The following is a 22476-nucleotide window of genomic DNA, read 5'->3' as shown; positions in this document are numbered from 1 at the left end:
GTGTTGTCGTCAAGTCTTTTCAAGTTTGGGCTTTGGTTTTACTAAGCAAGCAGTATATTTTTTGAGCAGTCAAGCACCTCAGTCGAGCGTTATGATCGAGCATCTAAGGGGTTGGATCTCCTGGCGGAGCCTCCCCGTACAAAACTTTTTCGAGTACCCCCCCCCCCCCCCCCCCCCAGGAAATTAACGCTCGTGTTAACCCTTTCACGCCCGAATTTTCCCCCCAAAACGCGGTTTTTTAACCGTCAAACTGAATTTTGGTGCTATGATATTGAATTTACCTAAACTTTGCTAGAAAATGAAAACTGAATTACAAGCAATTATCTCCAATACTAGCCTTCAAAAAACTAATGATCATGAGCTCTTGTGATTCTTAAGAAGATCGGAAATTCAATCAGTCAAGCACATTTGTCAAGCAGTAGGATCGAGCATCTGCGAGACCCAGTGGTACCTTGGATTAGGTTTCGCGGGGTTATGTGAGCTGGAATTTCGAGATAAGCATCAAAGTAAGGCTAGGATAGTCGTGATTGTTATTTATTTCATTCCGTATTCATTGATAGTTCGTGCAACATTTATTCAACGTTTATTCAGCTTGGTTTGCTTTCGTCCTTTTAAGATATGAAAACTAAACACTCAAACTACTTCCAACGCAGTTAAATTTTTGAAAACACTTTAATAAAGGTAAAACCATGGCTAGTTTTAAAAAGCGCTTTCAGATATCCGAACTAGTCAGGTAGAGCAATTCAGTTTTTACTGGAGACTGACTTAATTCCTTGTTTTGGCTTTATTAGCCGGTGTGCGTGACTTCTTGAAGCTAGCAGATTGGGTCAACACTCGAAAGATACAAAAGCGCTAGCACTCAGTATACTTTTGACAATGGATCGTGCGATATTCATTGCACCCATTTGAACCTACAAGTACATGCAATGTAGTGCACCTTACATTCTACACTTGAGGTGTGTTTTCATTTCATTGTACTGTATAGAAGCAATCGTCAAAGAGTTCGATCCGACGACACCGCAGATTACAGCTGTCGTGTGTCCACATATACATGCATAACCTCCTTTAACATTCATCTCCTAGACAACAAAAAAATAAGTGAAAAGTTTTACGTGGAGATTTCTAAAGGCCTGGCCAAACTGAGACGCAAATAGACGCTAGTTTTCAACTTGCGTCTCCGTTTGGCCAGGACTTGCGTGCACTTGCGTTGACTTGCGTTGACTTTGGTCGAGATCAAATTTACACGCAAGTTAACGCAACTTTTTCACTGTTTTCCTCCCAACACAGGTCAGCGCAAGTCTTGCGGCTAACTTCAAGTACTGAATTGCAGCGCGCGCAGTAGCATTAAGGTGATTCCACGGAATTGCATCAGTAGTAGTACTACTACTGATGAAGGCAGCACTGCCGAAACGAAACTCTTAACAGAATTAATGGATTAATCAGGATATAAAACACTGTTTTATCCCACATGGAAACGTCCCTTTGTACTCACGGTGGATTAAACCCCATCCCCTCTTGAGTAACCCCTCCCTCTCATAACACCCCTTCTAGAAGTTCAATTTTTTAACAACTCCCCCTATACAGAATCCCTAGATGGTAGATCGACAATTTATGAACAAAGCAATTTTACTTTTTTAGGTTGTTGTTGTACGATATTTACTTTTTACTAACTTTGGAGGTCTCTTCTAACATCTGTTATTTATATATGTTCAAGTGAAGTAGTGGGCATTGAGTCAAGTAATCACAATGCACCGAAGAATACAATATAAAAAATATAAGTAAATGGATGACAAAATGAAGCTTATTGTTGTTGGCATTGGTCCAGCTGTCCCAGACCCTCTAACATGACGTCTCTCAGAGTTTGCCCCAAAAAGGCTTGTCCCAGAGCTTTCCCAATGGCCTACCCCAGGACTTTCCCGGGCACTTGCTCCTGGGCTTAAACAAAGGCTTGCTCCTGTACATGACCCAGGGCTTGCTCAAGGGTCTGTTCCATGAACTGTTTGAGGTCTTGAGCTTGCCTTCTTTTTCACAACAGGGTCTGGATGCTCACTGCCTAGAACAGGGCTTCAAAAGCTCGCTTAAGGGATTGTTTCTGGACTTAATTAACCCTAAATTGCGTGCCTCAGGGCTTTTCTTTTCTTTTTTTTTTTGATTGAAATCTAAACGGTGCCTCAGGGTTTGCTCTAGAGCTTGCCCCAAAAGATACATCCGGTCTTGAGCACTGCAAGTTTATTAATAACTCTAAGTCTCTAAGGCTTGCTCCGTGGCCTGTTTTAGGGCTTGCTGCATGCATGGCTGCATTAGTCAATTTGTGTCACTGCATTATACCCATTATGGGTTAATTTCTGACCGTATAGAGTGACAAAATGAAATAATAAGTGAGTAAATAAACAAAGGAAGCTAATTGCTCCAGAGATTGCTCCAGTGTTCTCTGCAGGGCTGGTACCAGGGCTTGCCCCATGGCTTGTCCTAAGGTTTGCCCCAGGGATTGTCCCATGGCTTGCCCCTGGGCTTTCCCCGGGGGTTGTCTCATGCCTCGCCACAGGGCTTTTCCCAGAGCTTGCTCCAGGGCTTGCACAAAGGCTTGCTCCCAGGCTTGCCCCTGGCCTTCTAGTAGGGCTTGGTCCCAAACTTGTTCTAGTTCTTGCTCTAGTTCTTGCACCAGTGCATTTTCCATGCTTTCTTCCAGGGCTTCAGCCTGGGCACTCAGAGCTTGCAGTAATGTTCCCAATGCTTCCTCCAGGAACTGTTCCTGGCCTTTGACCTGGGATTGCCTCAGGGCTTGCTCTACGGCTTCTTCCACGGCTTGCTTTACAGCTTGCTCCAGAAGGTGCATCTGGTCTTGCTGCAAAGCTTTCTCTAAGGCTTGAGCCATGGCCTGCTTCAGGGCTTGCACCAGAGATTGCTCTAGGGCTTGCTGCACAGATTGCTGCAGTGATTGCAAAATCAGATTGTTAAACACCTCTCCTGGTTGCAATCTGATCTCTCGCACTTTTCTGGCCAAATCCCGGCAACTTTGACGACTGAATGTTTTAAGCAAGTTCAAATGTGGGATAAAATAATGAGGACAATTGGATTGCATAAGACAATTTTCAAGCCTGCGAAGAAGGCCCTTGAATCTTTCACCAAGATGAGTAGAGCTCCATTGGGAAGGAAGAGGGTTTGCCTCACACTCATACAACAAGATTGTTTTAAGGTGGTATGAGTTGAGGGGCTTCAAATTTAGTTCCTCTCTCACGGCCTTCAGGATACGCAAAACCTGCTTCCAGCAAGAACTTGCTTCACCATGACCTCCCTGCAAAAACAGCTTCTTTTCAGCTGCTGAGAAGGAATATCGCCACAGAAATCCTTTTTCTTGTTCATGAACATTATATCCTTTTGGATGTTTTGCAACAAGATGGCAGCCATCTTGGTAAATCTCTTGTACAAGTTTTTGGTTGGGCCAACCTGAAAGAAAAATCAGAATCACAGCTATTACAAAGCTCTCCTAAGAAAATAACACTTTTAAGTGTTATTTTAAAAGTGTTATTTTCTTAGGAGAGTAGATCTAAAAAAGTATGTAAAGTAGATAAAAATAGATTGATAAATAAGCGTTCATGCGATAACGAGTATCTGACAAATTTTAAATTTGTGCAAGGGCAGATCCCACCCTCAGAGAACCAGGGGCAGTTGGTTGAAGCAACACGAAGTAAACTACGCAGGAAAATCGGTGCTAATGGATTTTTACAAGAACGAGTGAAAGAGCCCCTGGGCACTTACTCTTACCTGACCAGTTCCATAACCCATTTGAATGCTTGTCTCTGATTGGCCACAAAAATGATATTGTGGCAAATCGCAGTCCAGCATACATCGCGTTACTTTCCTGACCTTCTTATACAAAGTGTTGGCCGGAAAATTCAGTTGCTCGACTATTCGCCTCACTTTTGGGGTTTGTGCAGGAGAAATTTTCTTGAGAAGAGTTTAAGTGAAGCAGGGGCCCACAACACCCAAAGAAATCATGAAATTTAGTATGCTTGCAAGCCAAAGCAATACAAAACACGGCAAGATTTCTGCACCGCCCTGTGCATTTATTATGCAAGCAAGTCGAAAACAAAAGTTAAGACTAAGGAAAAAAGGAAAAGTAAGTCAAAAAAAGAAATGACTTAAACAAAGCACTTCATTTCCAAAGACTGCCTATTGTTTACAATTAAACAAAGAACTTCTTCAGCATTAATAATAGCAAATTCAACAATACCCTTTCGATCTCTTCTGCTTGGCCACTCCTCTGCATCTTCTGGCCAGGATTCATACTTGATTGCAAGTGTCAAGTCAATTGAATATTCTCGCTCCTTTCTATTAGTTATTTTGAGGGTAACAGCTGGGCCTTGAGACCTCACAGTAACATTGCTAAAGGTAAATATATATATATACCTTATTCTTACTAATTTTCGCGTGTACTTAATTTCGCGAAAAATCGGGAGCTGAATTTCGCGAGTATTAATTTTTGCAATTGCAAGAAAAATTAGAGCAAAAGTGTATTAAATTTTGCGATTTTGTCAGTGTTTTATGGATCAGTCATGAAAGACTAAGGAATAACTGGAAATATGCAAAATTTAACCATGCAAACGGAAACTTTGGACTGTACTAAAGAGGTTATGGACGATTTATAAGCTGAAGAAAACAATAATCAGAGGGAGGGTGCGAGTAAAGAAAGACGGAAAGATATTTTCAAGGGTAGATACTGTAGTTGCAGTTCCAAACACACACATGTAAATTAGGAGTTGTGACACAAACCGTGACAACTCGCTCGGCTCGCCCTGGCTCGCCTCGCTCCTTGTCACAATTTGTGTCCACAACTCCTAATTTACATGTGTGTGCGGAACGCAAGACGCCTTTCTTACCCCTCTCGCGAAACGAGTTGCAAAAAAGGCGTTGGCGGCACCTCTAACGGCCCGCAGCAACAGAGAGCGCCACCTGTGTGCTATATTTATTTTTCAATTGAACAAATAACACCTCAGGGTAAATGGAGCCAACGAGAGATGTTTTTCAACCAAAAGGACCGAGAACGAGAAAGTTTTACATCCAAAACGAAAAAATTTTTGATCGATATTTACAACAATATGTAAGTGTTGACATGACAAAATTTATACACGGCTTGGTTGTAGCAATTTCAAAACTGAAAACTAAAGAGCTTAGCAAAGAAATTTTTGAAGAATTGTTGGAAAGAGACTTTACTTTAAAAAAAAGTATGAAACTGAAAAAACCAGAACTTTTTGGAAAAAGTGAAGACTTACCCAACAGTGAAAAAAACGAAGAATTTGTTCCAATAACGACAGTTTTACCAAAAAAATCGTTGGATTATCTTACTTTAACAAAATATCATGAAGCTTTTTTGAGGTTAGGAGAAGTGTACGACTATGTCTATGATTTTGAAAAAATTCCGGAAAATTTAAGGCAAAAAAAACTGAAATCGCTAAGCAAATCTTGGCTAAAGCTAACAAAAAAATCTGGAAAGCAGTCGTGGAAATGGAACTAAAGAAAAAGCAAAAAAAATGGGTAAACAAATTAATTAACTGCCGGAAGAAGAGCCGACAGACTGAACTTCGTACCAATCATTTAAACCAACCATTGTACTTTAGGGCGACGAACCTTTAATTGACAAAAAAGGTTTAAGCTTGCGACTTTTTTTTTATAAAAGAAAACAACATTAAAAAAACCTTCGCTAACGTTAAACGCGCTAAAACCATTTTTTCTGACCGTTTACAGACACAAAAAAATGGTTGCCCTGCTAGCGGCACGCAAAATCGCGAGCGACTTACGTGAGTTGCGTGACATTTTCAGAGAGAGCCTGGAAACCATATTTCTAGTTCTCAGGCCCTTGGACGAGCAGAAAGAAACATGGCGGCCTAATCAGGATTTAGTGTTTGGGCCGATAAAAAACGAAACAGAACAGATATTACAAAAAAAATACGCTCAGTTAACGCGCTGTAATTTTTTGTGCCCCCACAGAAGCTGGCGAAGTGAAGCGAAGAGAAGAAATCGAGAAATAACAGGATTTGATCACAGAAGTTTAACGATCGATCGAAAGAACTTTCCCGAAACATCGGACTCAATCGGGCCTGTTTATTTTTTTTCTGCTTCAAGCATTGCTTCCACGACTTGATATGTTATCTGTCTGACCTCATTTTGCCAAACGGGAGTAGAAAGTTCGGTTAAAATAAAGCAAATCGCTTGGAAAAGCACCAACATTTTAGCTTATTTACCAAACTTTACCAAGTGTCTAATTAATGATGACATCATCCTGATGCCCAAAAGCGCATGCGTACTTGCTCAAAATAGGTGAAAGGGTACCACAAGTGAAAAACGTGACAAAGTGAACTATATATAAGTAAACGCGGCCGTAACTTTTTGTTAGTTCACAAATTCTGGTGAAGTCAAGGGAGGTAGTGGATGGCCAACCACTTGAATCCTGTTATAATGGCTTGTGCGGATGGTGAATTACGGGGTATAGGGGGACTCCTTTCAGTGGGAGATACCCCTGGGTGAACCCGCCTCGGCCCTACTGATAACGTGGGGGTGCTCAGAAATTCCTCGGGATTTCAAACCTCGGCAGAGGTAAAAATGTGGGACAGCCGCCTTGTCAGCGGCGGGGAAAAAGTCCTAGCCGGGGCTAGGCAAGAAACAGCCAACGAGCACCCCCCGACCAGGGTTTTGCCCTTTCGTTTGACCTGTCACGCAACGTCACGCGTGACTGTCACGCTCTGTGTCACACAATGTCACGCTGTGTGTAACACAATGTCACGATTTGTGTCATGCGTTAATTTTATTTTTCTGAACACTCAGATTAAATCCAGTGTTTATTTTCTCAAATCTGATTTCGACTCTGCTGATATTCTTTTTTTTAACCTATCTAATTCTTCTTGTCGAATTTCCTGTCTCAGTTTCTCAATGTCAGGCTGTGGGGATGACTTTTTTTGGCTTAAATTTTTTGTAAGGTGCATGCGAACAGTCTCTTTGAGGGCCATGTAACGAGAATATTCATCCAAAATAATTTGAAACTCTTTGTCATCAACTTTATTGTCAATGAGAGCGGCAGAAACAAGTCTATTGACAGTTTCCCGTTTGGCAACAGCAAGAGAAGTAATTTCATTATTTTTCATAATTTTTGGTTCAAGTTTTTTGCTCGCTCCAGTGAAAGCGGCTGACAAAACGCCTGTAATTGCAGCACATGCTGCGAGAGGAACGCTTACCGGCAAACCAACGACTGTTACCGCTGTTCCAAGGCTGGAAGCAGAGAGAACACTGGACAAACCACCCATTGAAATTGCGGAATAATGAAAAAAAGACTTCACCTTTTTATACTTTTTCAAAACAGCTCGGTATTTTGCAACTTCTTTGTCAAATTCTGAACAAATTTGATTGATTTTTGTTAACCTAAAGTTTTCTGGTTGATTTGGCAAAGCGGGATACAGTGTTTGTTTTACGCTGTTTTCTTCGCGATCACCATAAGCAGGGGCACTCGGGAGCACATTAGCAGATGACATGGTCTCGTATACATAAAAGTTATTTTTGTATTTAATTTAATTCAATTCCAACTCATATGTAAGATTTGTGCCGTTAAAATCGAATGGCTTTCCATTCTCATCTCTAATCGAAAGAGTCAGAGATAATACATTTTCTTCAGCAGAAACGTCGCGCAAGACGTTAAAATGTGTATTTTGGTAATAAACTTTTTCATACGGTTTTCCACGTATGTCAAAAAACGCTAAAAGGCTTGATGGCTTACCATTTAGCAAGCTTTGTTGCTTGTCGATAAGGTCACAGTTGATGAAGTAATTTTTAGGATTTGAAACATTATTTACCTCAATTGTTTCAAAAAATTCCTTTTCAATACTTGCGTAATTCTCAAACCCAGGCAAATTAAAGAACTTAATAAGACTTTCGTTCAGTCCAAAAGCTTTTAAATTGGGCTCTTTTGCTTTTATTATCAATGAACGACCTGCAATGCCTTTTGTTACAGAAAACATGTTTTTCTCTGGAAATCCTTTTTCAAAAATACTCCCAATGTCATCGAGTGAGAAGTTTCCTTGCCGTATATAACGCGCCTTCTCTTCCTTGTTCACTTGTTTATAAAAAACTATTCCATCCTTTTCCAAACTATTCCAGCTGTTGTAAAGAGAACAACTTAAAAGCCGGATATAGCTTGGTTTTGGAATAGGCTGGTCAAAATAAACAGTGTTCGGATTTTCTTTTGTGGTAACAGTCAGCACAACCATTTTTATATTAAATAAAAATAAAAAATGTTTAATATAAAAGAGGACCATGGATGCAAAAACAAGAGGTTTTATGAAGTGGATGAAAACCCCAGAAGCAACTACAATTTCTAAAGCGGCAAAAGACAATGCATGGAAACCTTTTCTTGCAAAATATCCAAACGCTGACCGAACAAAATTTGTTGCACAGGTTGAGTTCGCGTACAACCACACAGCAACGGCAGACATTTATTACAAGGCAGGGCAAGGCCATTTGATAAATGTTTTTGGCTCTGACAGCAAATATTGGAGCCCAGAGATGAAAAAAGCACTGGGGGTGAATCAAATTTCAGGCGGTTTTCCACAACAGCTGTCACCAAGCGGCGCAAAAGGCTCATCTTTGCCAATTCCCGCGGTTGGATTTCACGAAGCCGTACCGAGTTTGAAAAAAATATTTAACAGCCAAATAAACATCTACGTCACACCAGACCAATATTTCACAACGAAATTAAGAGAGATTTTTCAAAAAACAAAACTGAAGCATACATCAGGAAAAGAGTCAAAAAGGTGGCTTGCTAGCCAAAATATGGGCTATTGGCCACAGCAACTTAACTTTGCGGTATGGTGCGCGACAACAGGCTGCGGTATAAGTCGAGATATTTTCGATGAAGAGCACTCATCTCTTAGCTTGCCACCGATTGTGCGTAATTTTTATCTTTTTCACGTTTATTTCACGATAAGGCGAATATTGTTTCAGATGGGGGGAATTCAGAGCGTAAGCGCCTTGCCAGGCGACCCCACTTTTAGCCAGTTCGACAACAAGTACGACGTGGCTTCTTACAAAAGAATATGCGCTGAGTTCGGTGTCGACCCGTCAAGCGATTTCCGTTTCACAACAGGCGCAAACCACGGACTTGGTAACGTTTATATCTGGATTACTAACATTGGACCAAACAAAACTGGAGCAAAATACCCCGATTACGATAAATTTTCGGATGAAGGTGGAACTGCAAGCAAAGGTAACTTGATTCAATACATCGAGCCAGACGACGCTGCATATGCACAGGCAGACTGGTTTTGTCCTAACGGCACTGAAGGGCTTACTCAGGCAGGTTTGTCGAGAGTAAACCAGTCGATAGAGGCTTTTGTCTACTGTATTCTCGGTTCGCAGGTGAACGTTCGAAGTAGCATACTTGGCACAGGCGGCCGTGCAAAGGAAGCGCAAAGTGAGTTCCTCGTGTTGGTTGAAGACGCTATAAGGCAACCTGATCTGGCAAAGTCGGTCCAAAGATACCAACTAGCCATCGACGAAGCTAAGGTTCGGCTTAACCTTGCAGTCTGCCCAGGTGCCTGGCTGATGCCCGCTCGTATGGTGATAAACACAGAAAGCGTTGTTGGTTACAATAACCAGCTTAAGCAGGCTGTTGTTGGGATGAAATTAGGAGTGAATGATGAGGTTAATAAAGCTACAAAAAAAGCAGCTCTTAAACTGATGGCGGGAGGAAAATCAAAAATCAACCCACCAAACAGCCACCCTTCAAATCCTATACACAAGAGCGCCACAGCAAAAAAAAATCAGGCACCTGCAGCAAGCGCTGCTGAAACACAAGCTAGGGACCTTTACGGTCCCCGTCCAAAGGACGGCAACGCGCAAAGCGCTAAACCTACGAAGGCCGTAGCCAATGATTCACACGAAATAAACAAAGCAACTGTCGCTGTTGGCGCGGTTGGAGCAGCAGCTTTGCTCTACACCCTTATGCGCTAACGTCTCTTTTTGATGTATTTTTCAACAAGAAAAGCAACCACAGCAAGGATAAGCAGCCAGGTGTGCTCTGCAAGAAATCCAATTACTTGACCAGCGGTTTTGAAAAGAAATTTCGCAATCGAGCCAATGAGACCAGGCAGAGCTGATGCTACCTTTGAGCCAATATCACTTAGGCCTTTCCCCAACGCTTTGCCGGTTGCCTTCAACGCGTTTGTAATGGCTCCAATAACAGAACCAATCGTGACACCAGCAGCCAGAAGTATTGCTGTTAATGTCACGCCATGTTTTTTGAAGATCTCTTTGATCCTCTCACGAAGTGGAAGCGCCCTTTCTCTTTCTGCAATCTGCGTTTGTAAACGCCCGAGCTCCTCGGTTCTTTCCGCAACTCTTTCTTCCGCGGCTTGTTTGTCAGTGGGGGAGGCATTCTCATCCTCTATAACAGCTTGATCTTCCTCGTTTTGTTGCTTCAGCTCGGCTTCTTTCTCTTTTAGATCATCCAACGCTCTTGTGTCGTTGAGCCTTTCTTGCAAAGTGTTTCTTCTGCTCTCTATGGCAGCGAGGCTTGCCCTTAGTTGGTCGACTCGTGTTTGTTCTTCTGCCTTCTGCTTAGCTTGTTTTTCAAGAGCAGCAACTTCTTTTTTTTTGTTTTCAAAATCCTTTTCAAGATTTTTTTTCAGTTGCTTAAGTCTGCGCAATTCTGATTCATTTTCAACATTTGACCCAAGTTGTTCCATCTTGGCATCTATTCGCTCGATTCTTATTCTGAAATCTTCTACTTCTTGGGTGGCTTTTTCTTTCTGCATGTCAATTGTTTCTGTCTGTTGTATTTGACTTTCAGCTTCTCTTAATCTTGGTCTCATTTCTCTTATTTCTTCATTGTCTTGAGCAATCAGAGATTCCGCTTCTGGCCCAAGGGGGGCTTTAAACTTGTTTGTGAATTTTTTGAGAAGGCCAGTTCCGTCTTTTTTGAAAATTTCGGTCTCGCCACCTTTTGATCCAAAGGATACAATTGTAGTTTCATTGCCACTCTTTTTGCTAAAACCTATTGGGCCTAATTTTGCGAAGTTCACTTTGGGGAATTTTCTTTTGATAAAATCTTTAGCTCTGTCAATCATTGCCGGTTTGTCATCTTGATGAATAAAGCTTCCCAAAAAAGGTGTTTCTTCGTAGGATGTGTCTGGCAGCCCGCTCTGTTCGTGCTGCATCGTTTGCATTTCATGTTGTTCACCCCCATGGTAGGGTGTGGATGCCTCCCCGGGCTGAAATGGTCGGGTTGTGTCGACCTCTTGTTCCTCTTCATCATCGTTATCACTGTTGTGGTCAAGATCTTGGTCCAAATCAGGGTCCTCGAATCCAAAATCACCACCACCTGTTGCCATCGCTTAATTTATATATATATATTTTTAAATTAAACTTTTCAATTTAACAATAAAACCAATCGATAGATGACGCACAGAGAAAATACTCGGCGCACTGAAAGCCGAGCGCGCGGTAAAACGAATCACTTTTGACCGCACAGAAGCCAATCCAGAGGAAACGTTGTATGTTTCAGTGCCCAAGCTGAACGAAAACGAGGTCATTGTGCCCGGCTCGCTGGCGCTGCGCTTCAACATCGACTTGAGCGGAGGCCATGCCAACAACTTTCTGGTTGACAACGTCAGCCGAGCTCTGGTCGACGATTTTGTTGTAAAGTACGAAGGCACCGTCGTGCAGGACACGGTTGGCTATGACATCTACAAAATATTTGAGGATTTTTTCCTTTCGCAGGAGGAGCGCGACGACAGGGTGCCAGAGGGCATTCAGAGCGAGGACCTTAACAAAATTCGCTCAAATGCTGGCGATAAGAAAACTTCAGGTGTGGACGCAGAAAAAAAGCTGAATGAGATATATGGAAATAAATACCGCATCCGCCTGGATCACCAGATTTTAACTGACCATGGGGCATTTTATCCTCAGGCACTATACAACGATCTTGTGTTCGAACTGAAGCTCGCGGCAGCCGAACATGTGGTCAGAGGCTCAGATACAACAAAACTAAAATACAAGTTGACAAACATCCAGCTGGAGTACGAGATGATAAGAAGCGAGGAAATTGCAGATGAAGCGTTCAGCGCTTATTCGGGCGGCAAAGAGTTCGCTTACGACCACATCCAGCGTGTTAAAGTGGTGACTTTTGCAAAAGGCTCCGACACACGTCTGAATCTAAGGGTCAACCCGCAGAGGAGGTCCATGAAAGGTATCTTGCTCCTATTTATTGAGCAATATAACAAAGGTGCAAGGAGCTCGGAAAAGTACATTAACCCGGACCTTACAAAAGTAAGCATCACTGTCAACGGCTCGCCAAACATGCTGTACAACAACGGCATCGAAGGAATGGACATTTGGGGAGAAGTTAAAAGATTCTACATGAAAGAAAAAAATAAAACGCAGCACATGACTCTGCAAAAGTTTTACACAGAAGACAAGTTTGGCCTTCTTATTGATCTGCGTTCCATGGCTGACCACTCGATGCACGGAAGCGGCACGCGCCTTGTGAACACAAAGGACGGTGTCCAGCTTGAGCTAGAGAGGAAAGCAAGCGGCTCAGGTAATTTGAACTGCCACATTTACGTAATCAGCGACGCCCAAATGAATATACTTGGCAGGCAGTTAGAATCTGTGCTTTTATAATTTTTTCTTTGAAAAAGTGTACCTTAGGTACATATACGAACGAAGATGGATCCTGCCAATATACCCTTCAACGCCCTCATTGTGGGACCAACGAACTCAGGAAAAACAAGATACGTGGTCAATCAGCTTTGTGGCCCTTTCCGAGGCAAGTTTGACTACATCGTGCTCATCTGCCCGACTTTCGAGCACAACAAGACTTATTATCGCTTTGCTGAGGAAGATATTCGATTTTTTGTTTTCATTTGCGAGCAGCACGAGGTGGAATCTTGGTTAAGGCTTTCAAGATTTCTTTTTGAGGGTACGAACACGCTTATCATCCTCGACGACTGTGCTGCTTCGAAAGATGTAAAAGGAAGAACAGGGGAGTTGGTGAATCTTGCTTTCTCTGCTCGCCACGCAGGCTTGAGCATATGGGTGTTAACTCAAAAATTGACAAGCATAACATCCTCATTCCGCGAAAATGTTGCGGCAATCGTTTTCTTTTACACCCCCTCTGCCAAGACCACGAAGGCAATCTTTGAGGATTACGCTGGCGAACTTGCCCATGAGGATTACAAAGAAATCATTTTAAAGCTAAAAAAAAATAAGTTTTCGCATCTTGTCATTTCTCATCGCCACCCTTACGGCACAAAATTTTCTTATTGAACATATTTTTTAGAGTAATAAATGGCTGACCCGTTTGCAACTTCTCCTCCCGAGAGCGTCAAGGGCGCTGCAAGTGAACAAGAATTAGCTTCCGTAATGGAACTGCTAGGAGCTGAACCAGAAAGTACAGAAAGCGCTATGGCACTCATTCAAGGCCCTGACATTCCTGCTTTGCGTGAACAGCTTGCAATCCTTGTTTCAACAGGAAAAGCCAAAGAAGCAATCGGTGTGCAACTGACACACGAGCAGGTGAAGCGCTTGACAGATAAAGAAGTTGAAAAGTACTTAAAGAGATATGAGGCATACGTTGGATCCAAAACAACCGACAGCTTGATTGACAGCTTTATTTTTCTTGTTACTAAAGTCGTTGGTATGGCCGTAAATATCAAGGACGTCAATGATTATCAGAAGGAACTCAAAAACGACTACATCATCAGCAAAGAGCTGTCCACTTTGGCAGGCGGTCTGGCTTTGAAATGCGGCCGCTTTCTTGCCGTTGCAAATGCTGCGCTCATCACAACAAAGCACATTGATTTAAACGAAGCTACAAAGTCGCACACTTCGCTGTGCGAAACCAAAGGTGCTTCCAAAGATGCGGACACAAACACTACTGAAGATTTTTCTGAGCAATGCTAAGAAAATGCTAAGTAATTACTGAACAATGCTTAGCAATTGCTTAGCAAAAAATCTTGCTGAGCAATTTTCTATTTAAATATTATTTTTTTTTATTATAAATGGCCGAGCTCGAACAAACTCCGATCGCTCAAGAAGAACAGAAACAAGTTACTTCAACAACTCCAGCAACAAAGCCTGCCAAAAATCCAAAGCGAGTTGCTGCTGGCAAGCTTGCAGCTGAAAAAACAAAACAGGCTCGTGAAGCACAGAAAAAAGCTGCTGTCGAGGCTGCTGCAATAATTGCAAAAGAAAAGGAAAAGAAATCTGCTGCTGCAAAGCGAAATGCAACACCACCGGACGTAACGGAACCAGCTCCGCCCGAGGCTCAGCCGCAATCAAGCGGTCTCACCACAAATCAATGGATATCTTTGCTTGGTATCGGCGGTGCAATCGTTACAACTTATGTGAAACGCGAAGACATAAAAGGCTTTATAAACGAAAAAAGAAGTCCAACATTTAAAGCTCCGCCAACTCTTATAACTGATGACACACCAGTTACAGCAGAAAGTATTGGAAGGGTTGCAACGCGTTCTTCAGACACGCCTTCGACAATCCAAAATGCCATTAGACCTCGCAAACAAAGAGGAATCCGTCCGATGGATTAAAAAATTTCTTTTGAACATTTATTTTTCATTTATTATACCGACAATGTCCCTTGGTTTTATTCTTGACAACCTTGTTAAAGGTGCAGCTATGGCTGGTATTGCATTACTTTGGTTTGAATTTTCCAAAACTTGCGTTAAAACCGCTATTCGGGTGCAAAAGGATGAGGATACAATTTTTAAAAGAGGTATAAAAAAAACAAAAGAAGTTGAATCTGGTGAAGAAGTTGCAAACTTTGCTTCGCAAAACGGTGAATAAACAAAAAAATTTTTCAATTGAATATTTTTTATTATTTTATACTGAACCGCCATGTCCGACAACAAGCTCGTGAAAACGCTCATGGATGCCGCCACCATTACAGGTCTCGCCGCCGGAATCGGCTGGGCTGCAAAAAAAGTTGTAAAAGAAAACTTCACATCCGACCCAAGCAGCAGTTTTATGAACTATGTAAAGTTCACAGCCGTCATGGCTGGCAGCGTTGCACTTAAACAGTATCTCGAGGACCAGAAAATTCTCCCAACCAATTAAAAAAAAATTAGAATAGTATAATAACAAAATGGCAAGCGTCGCGATTATGGCTGGCGGAGCTATCTTGAACGCTGCTGCTTTCATTGGCGGCAACTATCTTGCTCGAGCTTTGGGTGGCGGAGATGACGCCGCTTTGAAAGAAAAAGAAAGACACGACAAAGCTCTCGAGGCTTACCAGGCAGCTTACGCGAAGTACTCTCGCGACCGCACGAAGCTTCTCGACTGGATCGAAACCAACAATGAGATCAAACAGCAAGCGAAACAAAACTTTACGAACACAGACTACGCTTTCAAACTCTACAACCAGGCACATCCTGACAAACAAATGATTCCTCCGAAAGAACCCAAGTTCTCTGATTTTTATCAGCCAAGCGAGCAGCAGAAACAAGGTGAACTGATGTTTGTTGGCGCAGGCGCTCTTGCTCTTGGGTACGCTGCCTTTCGGTTTCTTTAAACGTTTCTTTTTTTTCTTGTATACGCATGGATGCAAAGATTTTTGCGGAGCAAAACTTTTCGAAGAAAATCTCGAAAGTCTACTATAGCCCCCAGGGCTATTGGAAGGGAATTGCTGCGATAAAAAAATTAGCCGAGGCTGCCAAGGTTTCCGAAGATGCCGCAAAAAAGTGGCTAGTTAAGCAGGCCCTTTGGCAGATCTACCTTCCGGCACCACGATACGTTCCTCGCCCAAAATTCGATGTTTCTTCTCCAAACGCGGTCCACCAGGCGGACCTTCTTTTTCTGCCACACGACAAACTGCCGCGAGGGCGAAAAGTTTACAAATACGCGCTGACTGTTGTTGACGTTGCCAGCCGTTTCAAAGAGGCCGAGCCTTTGACCTCCAAAGATTCAACTGAGGTTGCAAAAGGTTTTCAGACAATTTACAGGCGAAGTGCACTAAAATGGCCACAGATGCTTCAAGTTGACCCTGGTCGCGAATTCATGGGAGCTGTTACCAAAGAAATGGAAAATCACAAAACCTATATTAGACGCGGGCGTGTTAACATTCACAGAGATCAAGCTATTGTTGAACGTTTTAATCAAACACTGGCAGGGCGCCTGTTTGGTTATCAGTACGGTGTCGAGATGAACCTGCCATCTGGCCAGCGGTCGACAGCGTGGGTAAAAAGGCTACCCGAAGTTGTTGCCGCTCTGAACAACGAAGTAACCAGTCTTACTGGTAAGAAACCTGCTGCTGCAATCAAAGAAAAGGCTGTTTCGTCAAAACCGTCCTCAAAATATACAAGACCTGTTGGCAAGAAAGAAAAAAAACTCCCCTCTCTCGTTAATGTGCGCTTCCTCTACCAACCTGGCGAGCTGGAAGGCGGCGTAAAAAGGGCTACAGATCCGATTTGGTCATTAAAAGTCTACAGCATTGAAAGGTCTGTTACTAAACCTAATCAGCCAGTGCTTTATTACTTGCACGATGGTCCAAAGCGCGGCTTCGTGCGTGAAGAATTGCTTGTTATTCCTCCAAATACACAGTTACCACCAAGCACTTAGTGCTTGAGCCCCTTGGGCTCAGAAAAGCTCTAAAAGTTATGTTTATGTAGGCTTTGTTTCGCAAAACTTATACCCGTAAGCATTTGTATGTATCCCATCATCCGCTATCCATCGCTTTGAGTCAAAAGGCGACAGCGATTTTTTGTTTACCACTATTGAATACATCTCGTGGGCATAGCTTCTTAGCATGTGCATTTCGTGAAAGCTTTCCTTGTTTTGAAAAAGTGTATCTTTGAAGTTTTCATGATCTATCTTATTCTTTGTCACACACTCTTTTACCCCCTTTGCTTTTTTTATATTTTTTTTGTCTTCTGTCATTATTGAATACATTTTTGGCCTCAAACAAACACACTCTGAAATTAGTTTTCCTGCGCATTCGTCTTTCATTTTTCCCAACACCTTTTTGTTTTCGTTTGAATGAAGTGAATGCTCTTTTGGGTAGTCGCTTGTGTCGTACTTGTCAATGTTTTTTGCCATGTCCGCGTAAACGTCTTCTGTTTCTATCTCAAGCAAAAGGCTGTCTGTGTCTGTATACAAAAGCTCGCAACGCTCTCCGTACTCCTTTTTCAGATGGTTGTAAAAGAAGTCATACATGCATAGCTTGCTTACGTCAAGGATGGTCATGCCTGTGTAGACCGGTTTATTAAGAAAAAGCCTGCTTTTTCGCATGTCTATTCCAACTAGATCGTTTGAAAACATTACATGCCTTGAATACAATGGGCTTGCAACTAATTTTCTTATTTTCTTTGTTTCGTCGCTTCGCGCTATTCTTATGTCTACACGGTTTCTCAGGTTTTCCATTGTTTTTCCAAAAACCGAGTTATTCATTAGCTTGTAAAAGTTCTTTTCAAAGTCGTTCTTTGCTTTTTTTCTGAATTCTGTGTTCATCCGGATGTAGGGCTCCATCCAGCATTCCTGTTCAAACTCTAAGACCCTGTGCACTTTTTTAAGTTTCATTCCTTGTTTTAAATAAAACTGCAAGTTTCGGTAATGCACGACGTAATTAGTTTTGTCTTCGAGAGTCAATACAAGCTTTTCGCTTTCTGGCAGTTTTAAATCAAGATTTTTTATTATTTTCTTTTGGTAAGGTGAAAACATTTCTTTGTTTATTTTCTTTTTCTCTGGCGCTAATGGATAGCTGTTTTGGGCGTCATGCAGCTCTTTCGGGTATTCTAAGTCCACCTCTAAAATCCATCCAGCTTTTGCAAACTCTTTTTTTGTCATTATTTCTTTTTCTGTCGGCATAACCTTTTTCCATCTAAAACCACTTTTTGGGAGCGGCTTGCTCATTGCCCACCCGTAAAGGTTATTCGCATCGAGGTACATTATGTATTTTTTTGGCTGGCTCGGGTCAAATCCCTCAACATAAGGGTTGTTCGCCTTTGCATATCTTTTGCTTACCATCGAAATTCCGCCTCTTAATCCCCTTTCAACAAAAAGATGCATTTCATAGTCCGTAAGTAACTCAAGCTCCACGCCTGTCTTTTTCAAAAGTGCGTCCCAAGAAAGGCCTGGCGTCGTGTAATAATTCGCGGGATCTAACCCGTACTTCTCAAGACAGATTTTTCGGAAGTTTTCAAAAACGTCAGCCAACAGAGAAACGTCTGTCTTAACGTACAAATCGTGGTAGTCGCCCAGGGTCTGGCAGCCAAAGGTTTCCCACACGTTTTGCGCGTGTTTGTACTCTTCATCCGTTATGTTCTCATCATTAAGTTTGCTGTAAAACTTTTCTTTTTCAGGCAAACTTGTTTCGCTAAATCTTTCCCATGAGTCCATGTATTCGTAAGGATAGATTCCCTTTTTGCAAAGAAGTTCAAAACTTTCATCAGACTGTGTTGAAATAGATTTTGTTATATTTAATGACTCCTTCGGTGTCGCTGTTACAAGTGAATCAAGACTTCCTTGAAGAAAGTTTAAGCTGTCAATAAAACGCAGTCCGCCAAATGAAAATGTGATGTATTTTTCCATGTTGTTTGCGACACATTTTACCTCTTTCTGTGCCTCTTTTGAAATCTTTGACATTGCCTGCATTAAATGGTGCGCATCATAGCCCCTTAGGTTGTGAAATACAACTGGTATTTGGACATTTTTTGGATTTATTCTCATCATCAAGTTACAAATGTTGTGCGCGGCTCCTCGAAACTTCCCTGTTATGTGGCAGTGGTCCTTTACCACATCTTTGTAGTTCGGCTGGATAAGCGGCTTGTGGCACTTCAAACATTTTTTTTGGTTTTTTGCGGCCACTATGTGTGTGTTTTGTGTCAGCTTTTTTAGTTCATAGTGGTGTTCGGTACCAAGGCTTTGCTCCGCTTTTTTCGTGCTGTAATAACATTTTTTGTGAAGCTGCCCAAAGTAATTAAGTTCACCATAATACCCAATCCAAACCGGCAACGAGTCTAAAAAGTTTTGTTTCATCAGCGTTTTTTCGCAAATGTGGCAATCGGTTGCATTTTTGAATTTTTCCCAGTCTTCCGAAGTCATCACAAGGGGTTTTTGCTTTGACAATTCAAATCTTATTTTTTTCTCTTCACTTAAAAGGCAGTTCAAAAACACTTCAACGGCGTTTTCACCCCTGTAAACGTAAGGTTTTTCGTGTTTGCCGTCGCTCCTTACAACTGTGTAAGCAAATCCACATGCTTCGTGCTGTTCTGTCTTTTCTGTGTAGCTTTTTTTCTTCAAGTCTTCTAGTTCTTCTCCTTGTTCTTTTCTCTTCTGGCTGTCCTCGGGCGTTTCGCGTTTACATCCTTGCATCTTTCTTAACAATGCCTCAAAGTCGGCGTAAATTACAAAAGGCGCTTTCATTTGTTTTTGATAGTTTTTAAAAGAAAGAGTGTTTTTCCCCTCTTCCGGCATTTCGATTCTTGTTGGCCTGCCGTTAACTCCATTGCAATATTTTTCGTGCTTTTCGAGCAAGTCTGCTCTTGTAAAACCGGTCAAGCACATCATGCAAAAGTGTTTCTTGTTGTGTGATTTAGTCTGATCGTAAAGCAGAGCGCTTACTCTTTTTACAAAACAGTAGTGCTGAATTAATCCTGACTCAATTAACATAAGGTTTATACGGGAAATGCTATTTTCTTTTTTGCTTGTTCTGAGAGGTATCACACAGTCGTCTTCCCATCCAAACACATTTATTGCAAGGTTGTTGTTTTGCGCCTCAAGCCTGTCAATCTGCTTTAGAGGCGTTGGAAAATCGATTCCATTGTAGTTTATTCCGTCGTCAACTGGGTATCTGCTTGTTCTTTGCGGATTTTTCCCATCTCTTGGCGGAAATAATGCAGCTCTCAAAGCCCATTTCAAACATTCGTTATCCCTGTTTTGCACGTTAATAACTGCTTTTTTGTTTGCCAATTTTGGTGGTAAAGGCAGATAACTCCCCCCTCTCAATGGCTGATAACGCGCGACATTGATATACGCCATTTCTATTCTTTCAATTTTCCACCCCGAGCCCTTCTCTGACCAAGCCTCAATTTCTCCCTTTGCTTTTTCGATAAATCTGACAAACTCTTTTTCGATTTCTTCTTTGGTGTTTTTTGAAAACACGTGCGGTTCTCTTTCACTGAAATAGTGGTTCATGTGTTGCGTAACTCCGTCTCTTTGTATCGAAAATTTAACTTCAAGTCCAAAGCTTGCTTTTAAGCTTCGTAAGTCATCAATTTCGCTTTCCAAAAGATCATAAAACTTTTTTTTGTGTTTTTTTGCAAAAATTAAAAGATCTTTGTTGTTTGTGTCAGTTTCGGGTATGTCCATTTTCCATACTCTAAGCCATTCGTTAAAATCGGTGTGGGCGAGTGAAAAAGACAAATTTCTTTGGGGGTTTCTTTGAAATTCACGGAGGTTTTCCTCCATCTTAGCTTGCAAAACTTCTGACGAATATCTTGCGGCAGCCATCTGTTGCATATACTAAAGAAAAATATTTGTTCAATTGAAAAATAAATATAGCACACAGGTGGCGCTCTCTGTTGCTGCGGGCCGTTAGAGGTGCCGCCAACGCCTTTTTTGCAACTCGTTTCGCGAGAGGGGTAAGAAAGGCGTCTTGCGTTCCGCACACACATGTAAATTAGGAGTTGTGGACACAAATTGTGACAAGGAGCGAGGCGAGCCAGGGCGAGCCGAGCGAGTTGTCACGGTTTGTGTCACAACTCCTAATTTACATGTGTGTCAAACATTGAATTTTTGTTATCGTTTTGATAGTTAATACAGATTCGAATTAATTTTCACATGTTTAAATTTTGCGCAATGTTTTTTCACGCGTATTAAATTTTGCGATTATTTTGAAATCGCGAAAATCGTGAAAATTAGTACTCGCGAAAATTAGTAAGAATAAGGTATATATATCATAAATCAGATGTTGCGCTACAAGATAATACAACTTTTGTTGAACAGTCATTCAACACAGAAGTTGTCAGCTACCTTAATTTCTGTTTATAATTTTGACAAATTTCTTGAAACTTATTCAAGACCCCCCTGTGACACATTATCAATTTTGCATGCATTGCATGCCATTTATTTATTGATGAGTTCAATGAGGCTTATTCTAAAACGGTACCTTTCATATCCCAGTTCCTTGATAGCTTCCTGTACAAGACTTGCAAAAACTGCCTTGATCCCAATGGCACTGTAACGATTATTAGTCATAACACCCCTAGTGAATCCTGGGACAAATAACAACAAACTAAAAATAAGAAGGGCCATTTTGATATTAAATGGGTGCCCTAAGCAAACCCAAAATTGCAATGTACTGTAGAAGAGAAGCCTTAACTGACTGCAGGTTTTAAACTCTACATGTATGTCCGGGATGTATATGTGGCAGTAAATCTGGTCGGAGGAAACCCAGAACTATTTCAAGCACTTACATGTGTACAATAACAAATTACAACTTCTCGCAGACTGATTTAAGTGAATATGTGCTAACTTAACCTAATATGTGTTGGAATTTTGCACATTTGTTTATTTTGGCAAGCTCAAAGAAAAGGGAATGCAAAAGCTTGTAAAAGATGGAGTAGAATAATAATAATAAAATAAATAATAATAATAATAATAATAATAATAATAATAATAATAATAATAAAATAAATAAATAATAATAATAATAACTATGAGTGACCAGATGCACTGTGTTGAAATGTAGTGGTTTGTTGCAAATTACACTTCTGTGTTAGCTATATATTGCTTTGCATGCCTAGGAACAGGTTTTGCTGAAATTTGCAGCACAGTTAAGGCCTTATGACAAGGGATGGAGAATAACTATCGTTACCTCCTTAGATCAAAGATCGATTGCCCTGCAGGTTTCCAAGCAAAATTTATAAGGTAGAATTAGCTTAACTGCCCGAGACAACATAGGCGTCACGCTGTAGTGAATAAAACCTTCACAAACGGAAAATTAATTTAGTGCCAAACTCGATTTCTGAGATAAGTTAGAATTACGCTGTCGAGTACCTAAAATAATAAAAATAATTTTCACCTGTTGGCGGTTTGCTACATGCAAAACCAGGAAGTTCCTCGAATTCTACGTTGTCCATGACCAACATCAAATCAAACTCATCAGGTTCTCCTACTTTTGTTTTCTCATAGTAGCTTCCAGAATGGATGATTTGAAGATTGGCGAAACACTTCTTTCCCGCCTTCACACAAGCAAGAATTTCATTGACGATCGGTTTCCATGAGTTCAAAGCTTCTGTTTTTCTCTTACGACGTAACTGAACGCTACTGATGGTAAAGCGATTTAAAAGGCTGTTTAAATCTACATTCATGTCATTCATGTTGAGCTTATTGTATATGGGCAAACTGTTGATCCTCTTCAGTTCTCTAGAAATTGGGAGGTATAATACAGATCAAATTTCCATACAATTCCCATGGTAA

At 41.4% G+C, this 22476-nt stretch overlaps 2 protein-coding genes across 2 annotated transcripts in view; one reads left to right on the top strand and one right to left on the bottom strand.

Moving 5' to 3' along the window:
• Positions 1-599: 599 nt before the first annotated feature.
• LOC144631357 (cyclic GMP-AMP synthase-like receptor 1) lies at positions 600-22427 on the bottom strand. Its single transcript, XM_078489780.1, has 4 exons — positions 22079-22427; positions 21164-21269; positions 4235-4386; positions 600-3447 (listed from the first exon to the last, which is right to left on the bottom strand). The coding sequence occupies exons 1-4, from the start codon at positions 22374-22376 to the stop codon at positions 2339-2341; spliced, it is 1665 nt and encodes a 554-aa protein (XP_078345906.1). The 5' UTR covers positions 22377-22427; the 3' UTR covers positions 600-2338.
• Positions 4290-22476, top strand: part of LOC144631346 (uncharacterized) — a 52727-nt gene continuing 34540 nt past the window's right edge. The window contains exons 1-2 of the mRNA XM_078489760.1: positions 4290-4392; positions 22189-22329. The gene's annotated coding sequence lies outside the window, so the exon portion shown is untranslated. The remainder of the gene's footprint in view (positions 4393-22188; positions 22330-22476) is intronic.

The sequence above is a fragment of the Oculina patagonica genome, chromosome 12, assembly GCF_052425735.1.
Source record: "Oculina patagonica isolate OP01 chromosome 12, crgOcupat, whole genome shotgun sequence".
In the NCBI taxonomy this organism is placed as follows: Eukaryota; Metazoa; Cnidaria; class Anthozoa; order Scleractinia; family Oculinidae; genus Oculina; species Oculina patagonica.
Note: the sequence above shows the minus strand (reverse complement) of the source record. Positions and strands in the feature narration are given on the sequence as shown.

Bases quoted from the DNA above. Each gene is read 5' to 3' on its own strand.
- LOC144631357 (XM_078489780.1), bottom strand. From the start codon at position 22,376: ATGAATGACATGAATGTAGATTTAAACAGCCTTTTAAATCGCTTTACC. The intron at 4,387-21,163 runs GTACCGTTTTAG...ATTTACCTTTAG, and splicing joins AAGGAACTGGGATATGAAAG to CAATGTTACTGTGAGGTCTC. The intron at 3,448-4,234 runs GTATTGTTGAAT...TTTTTCTTTCAG, and splicing joins AAGCAGAAGAGATCGAAAGG to GTTGGCCCAACCAAAAACTT.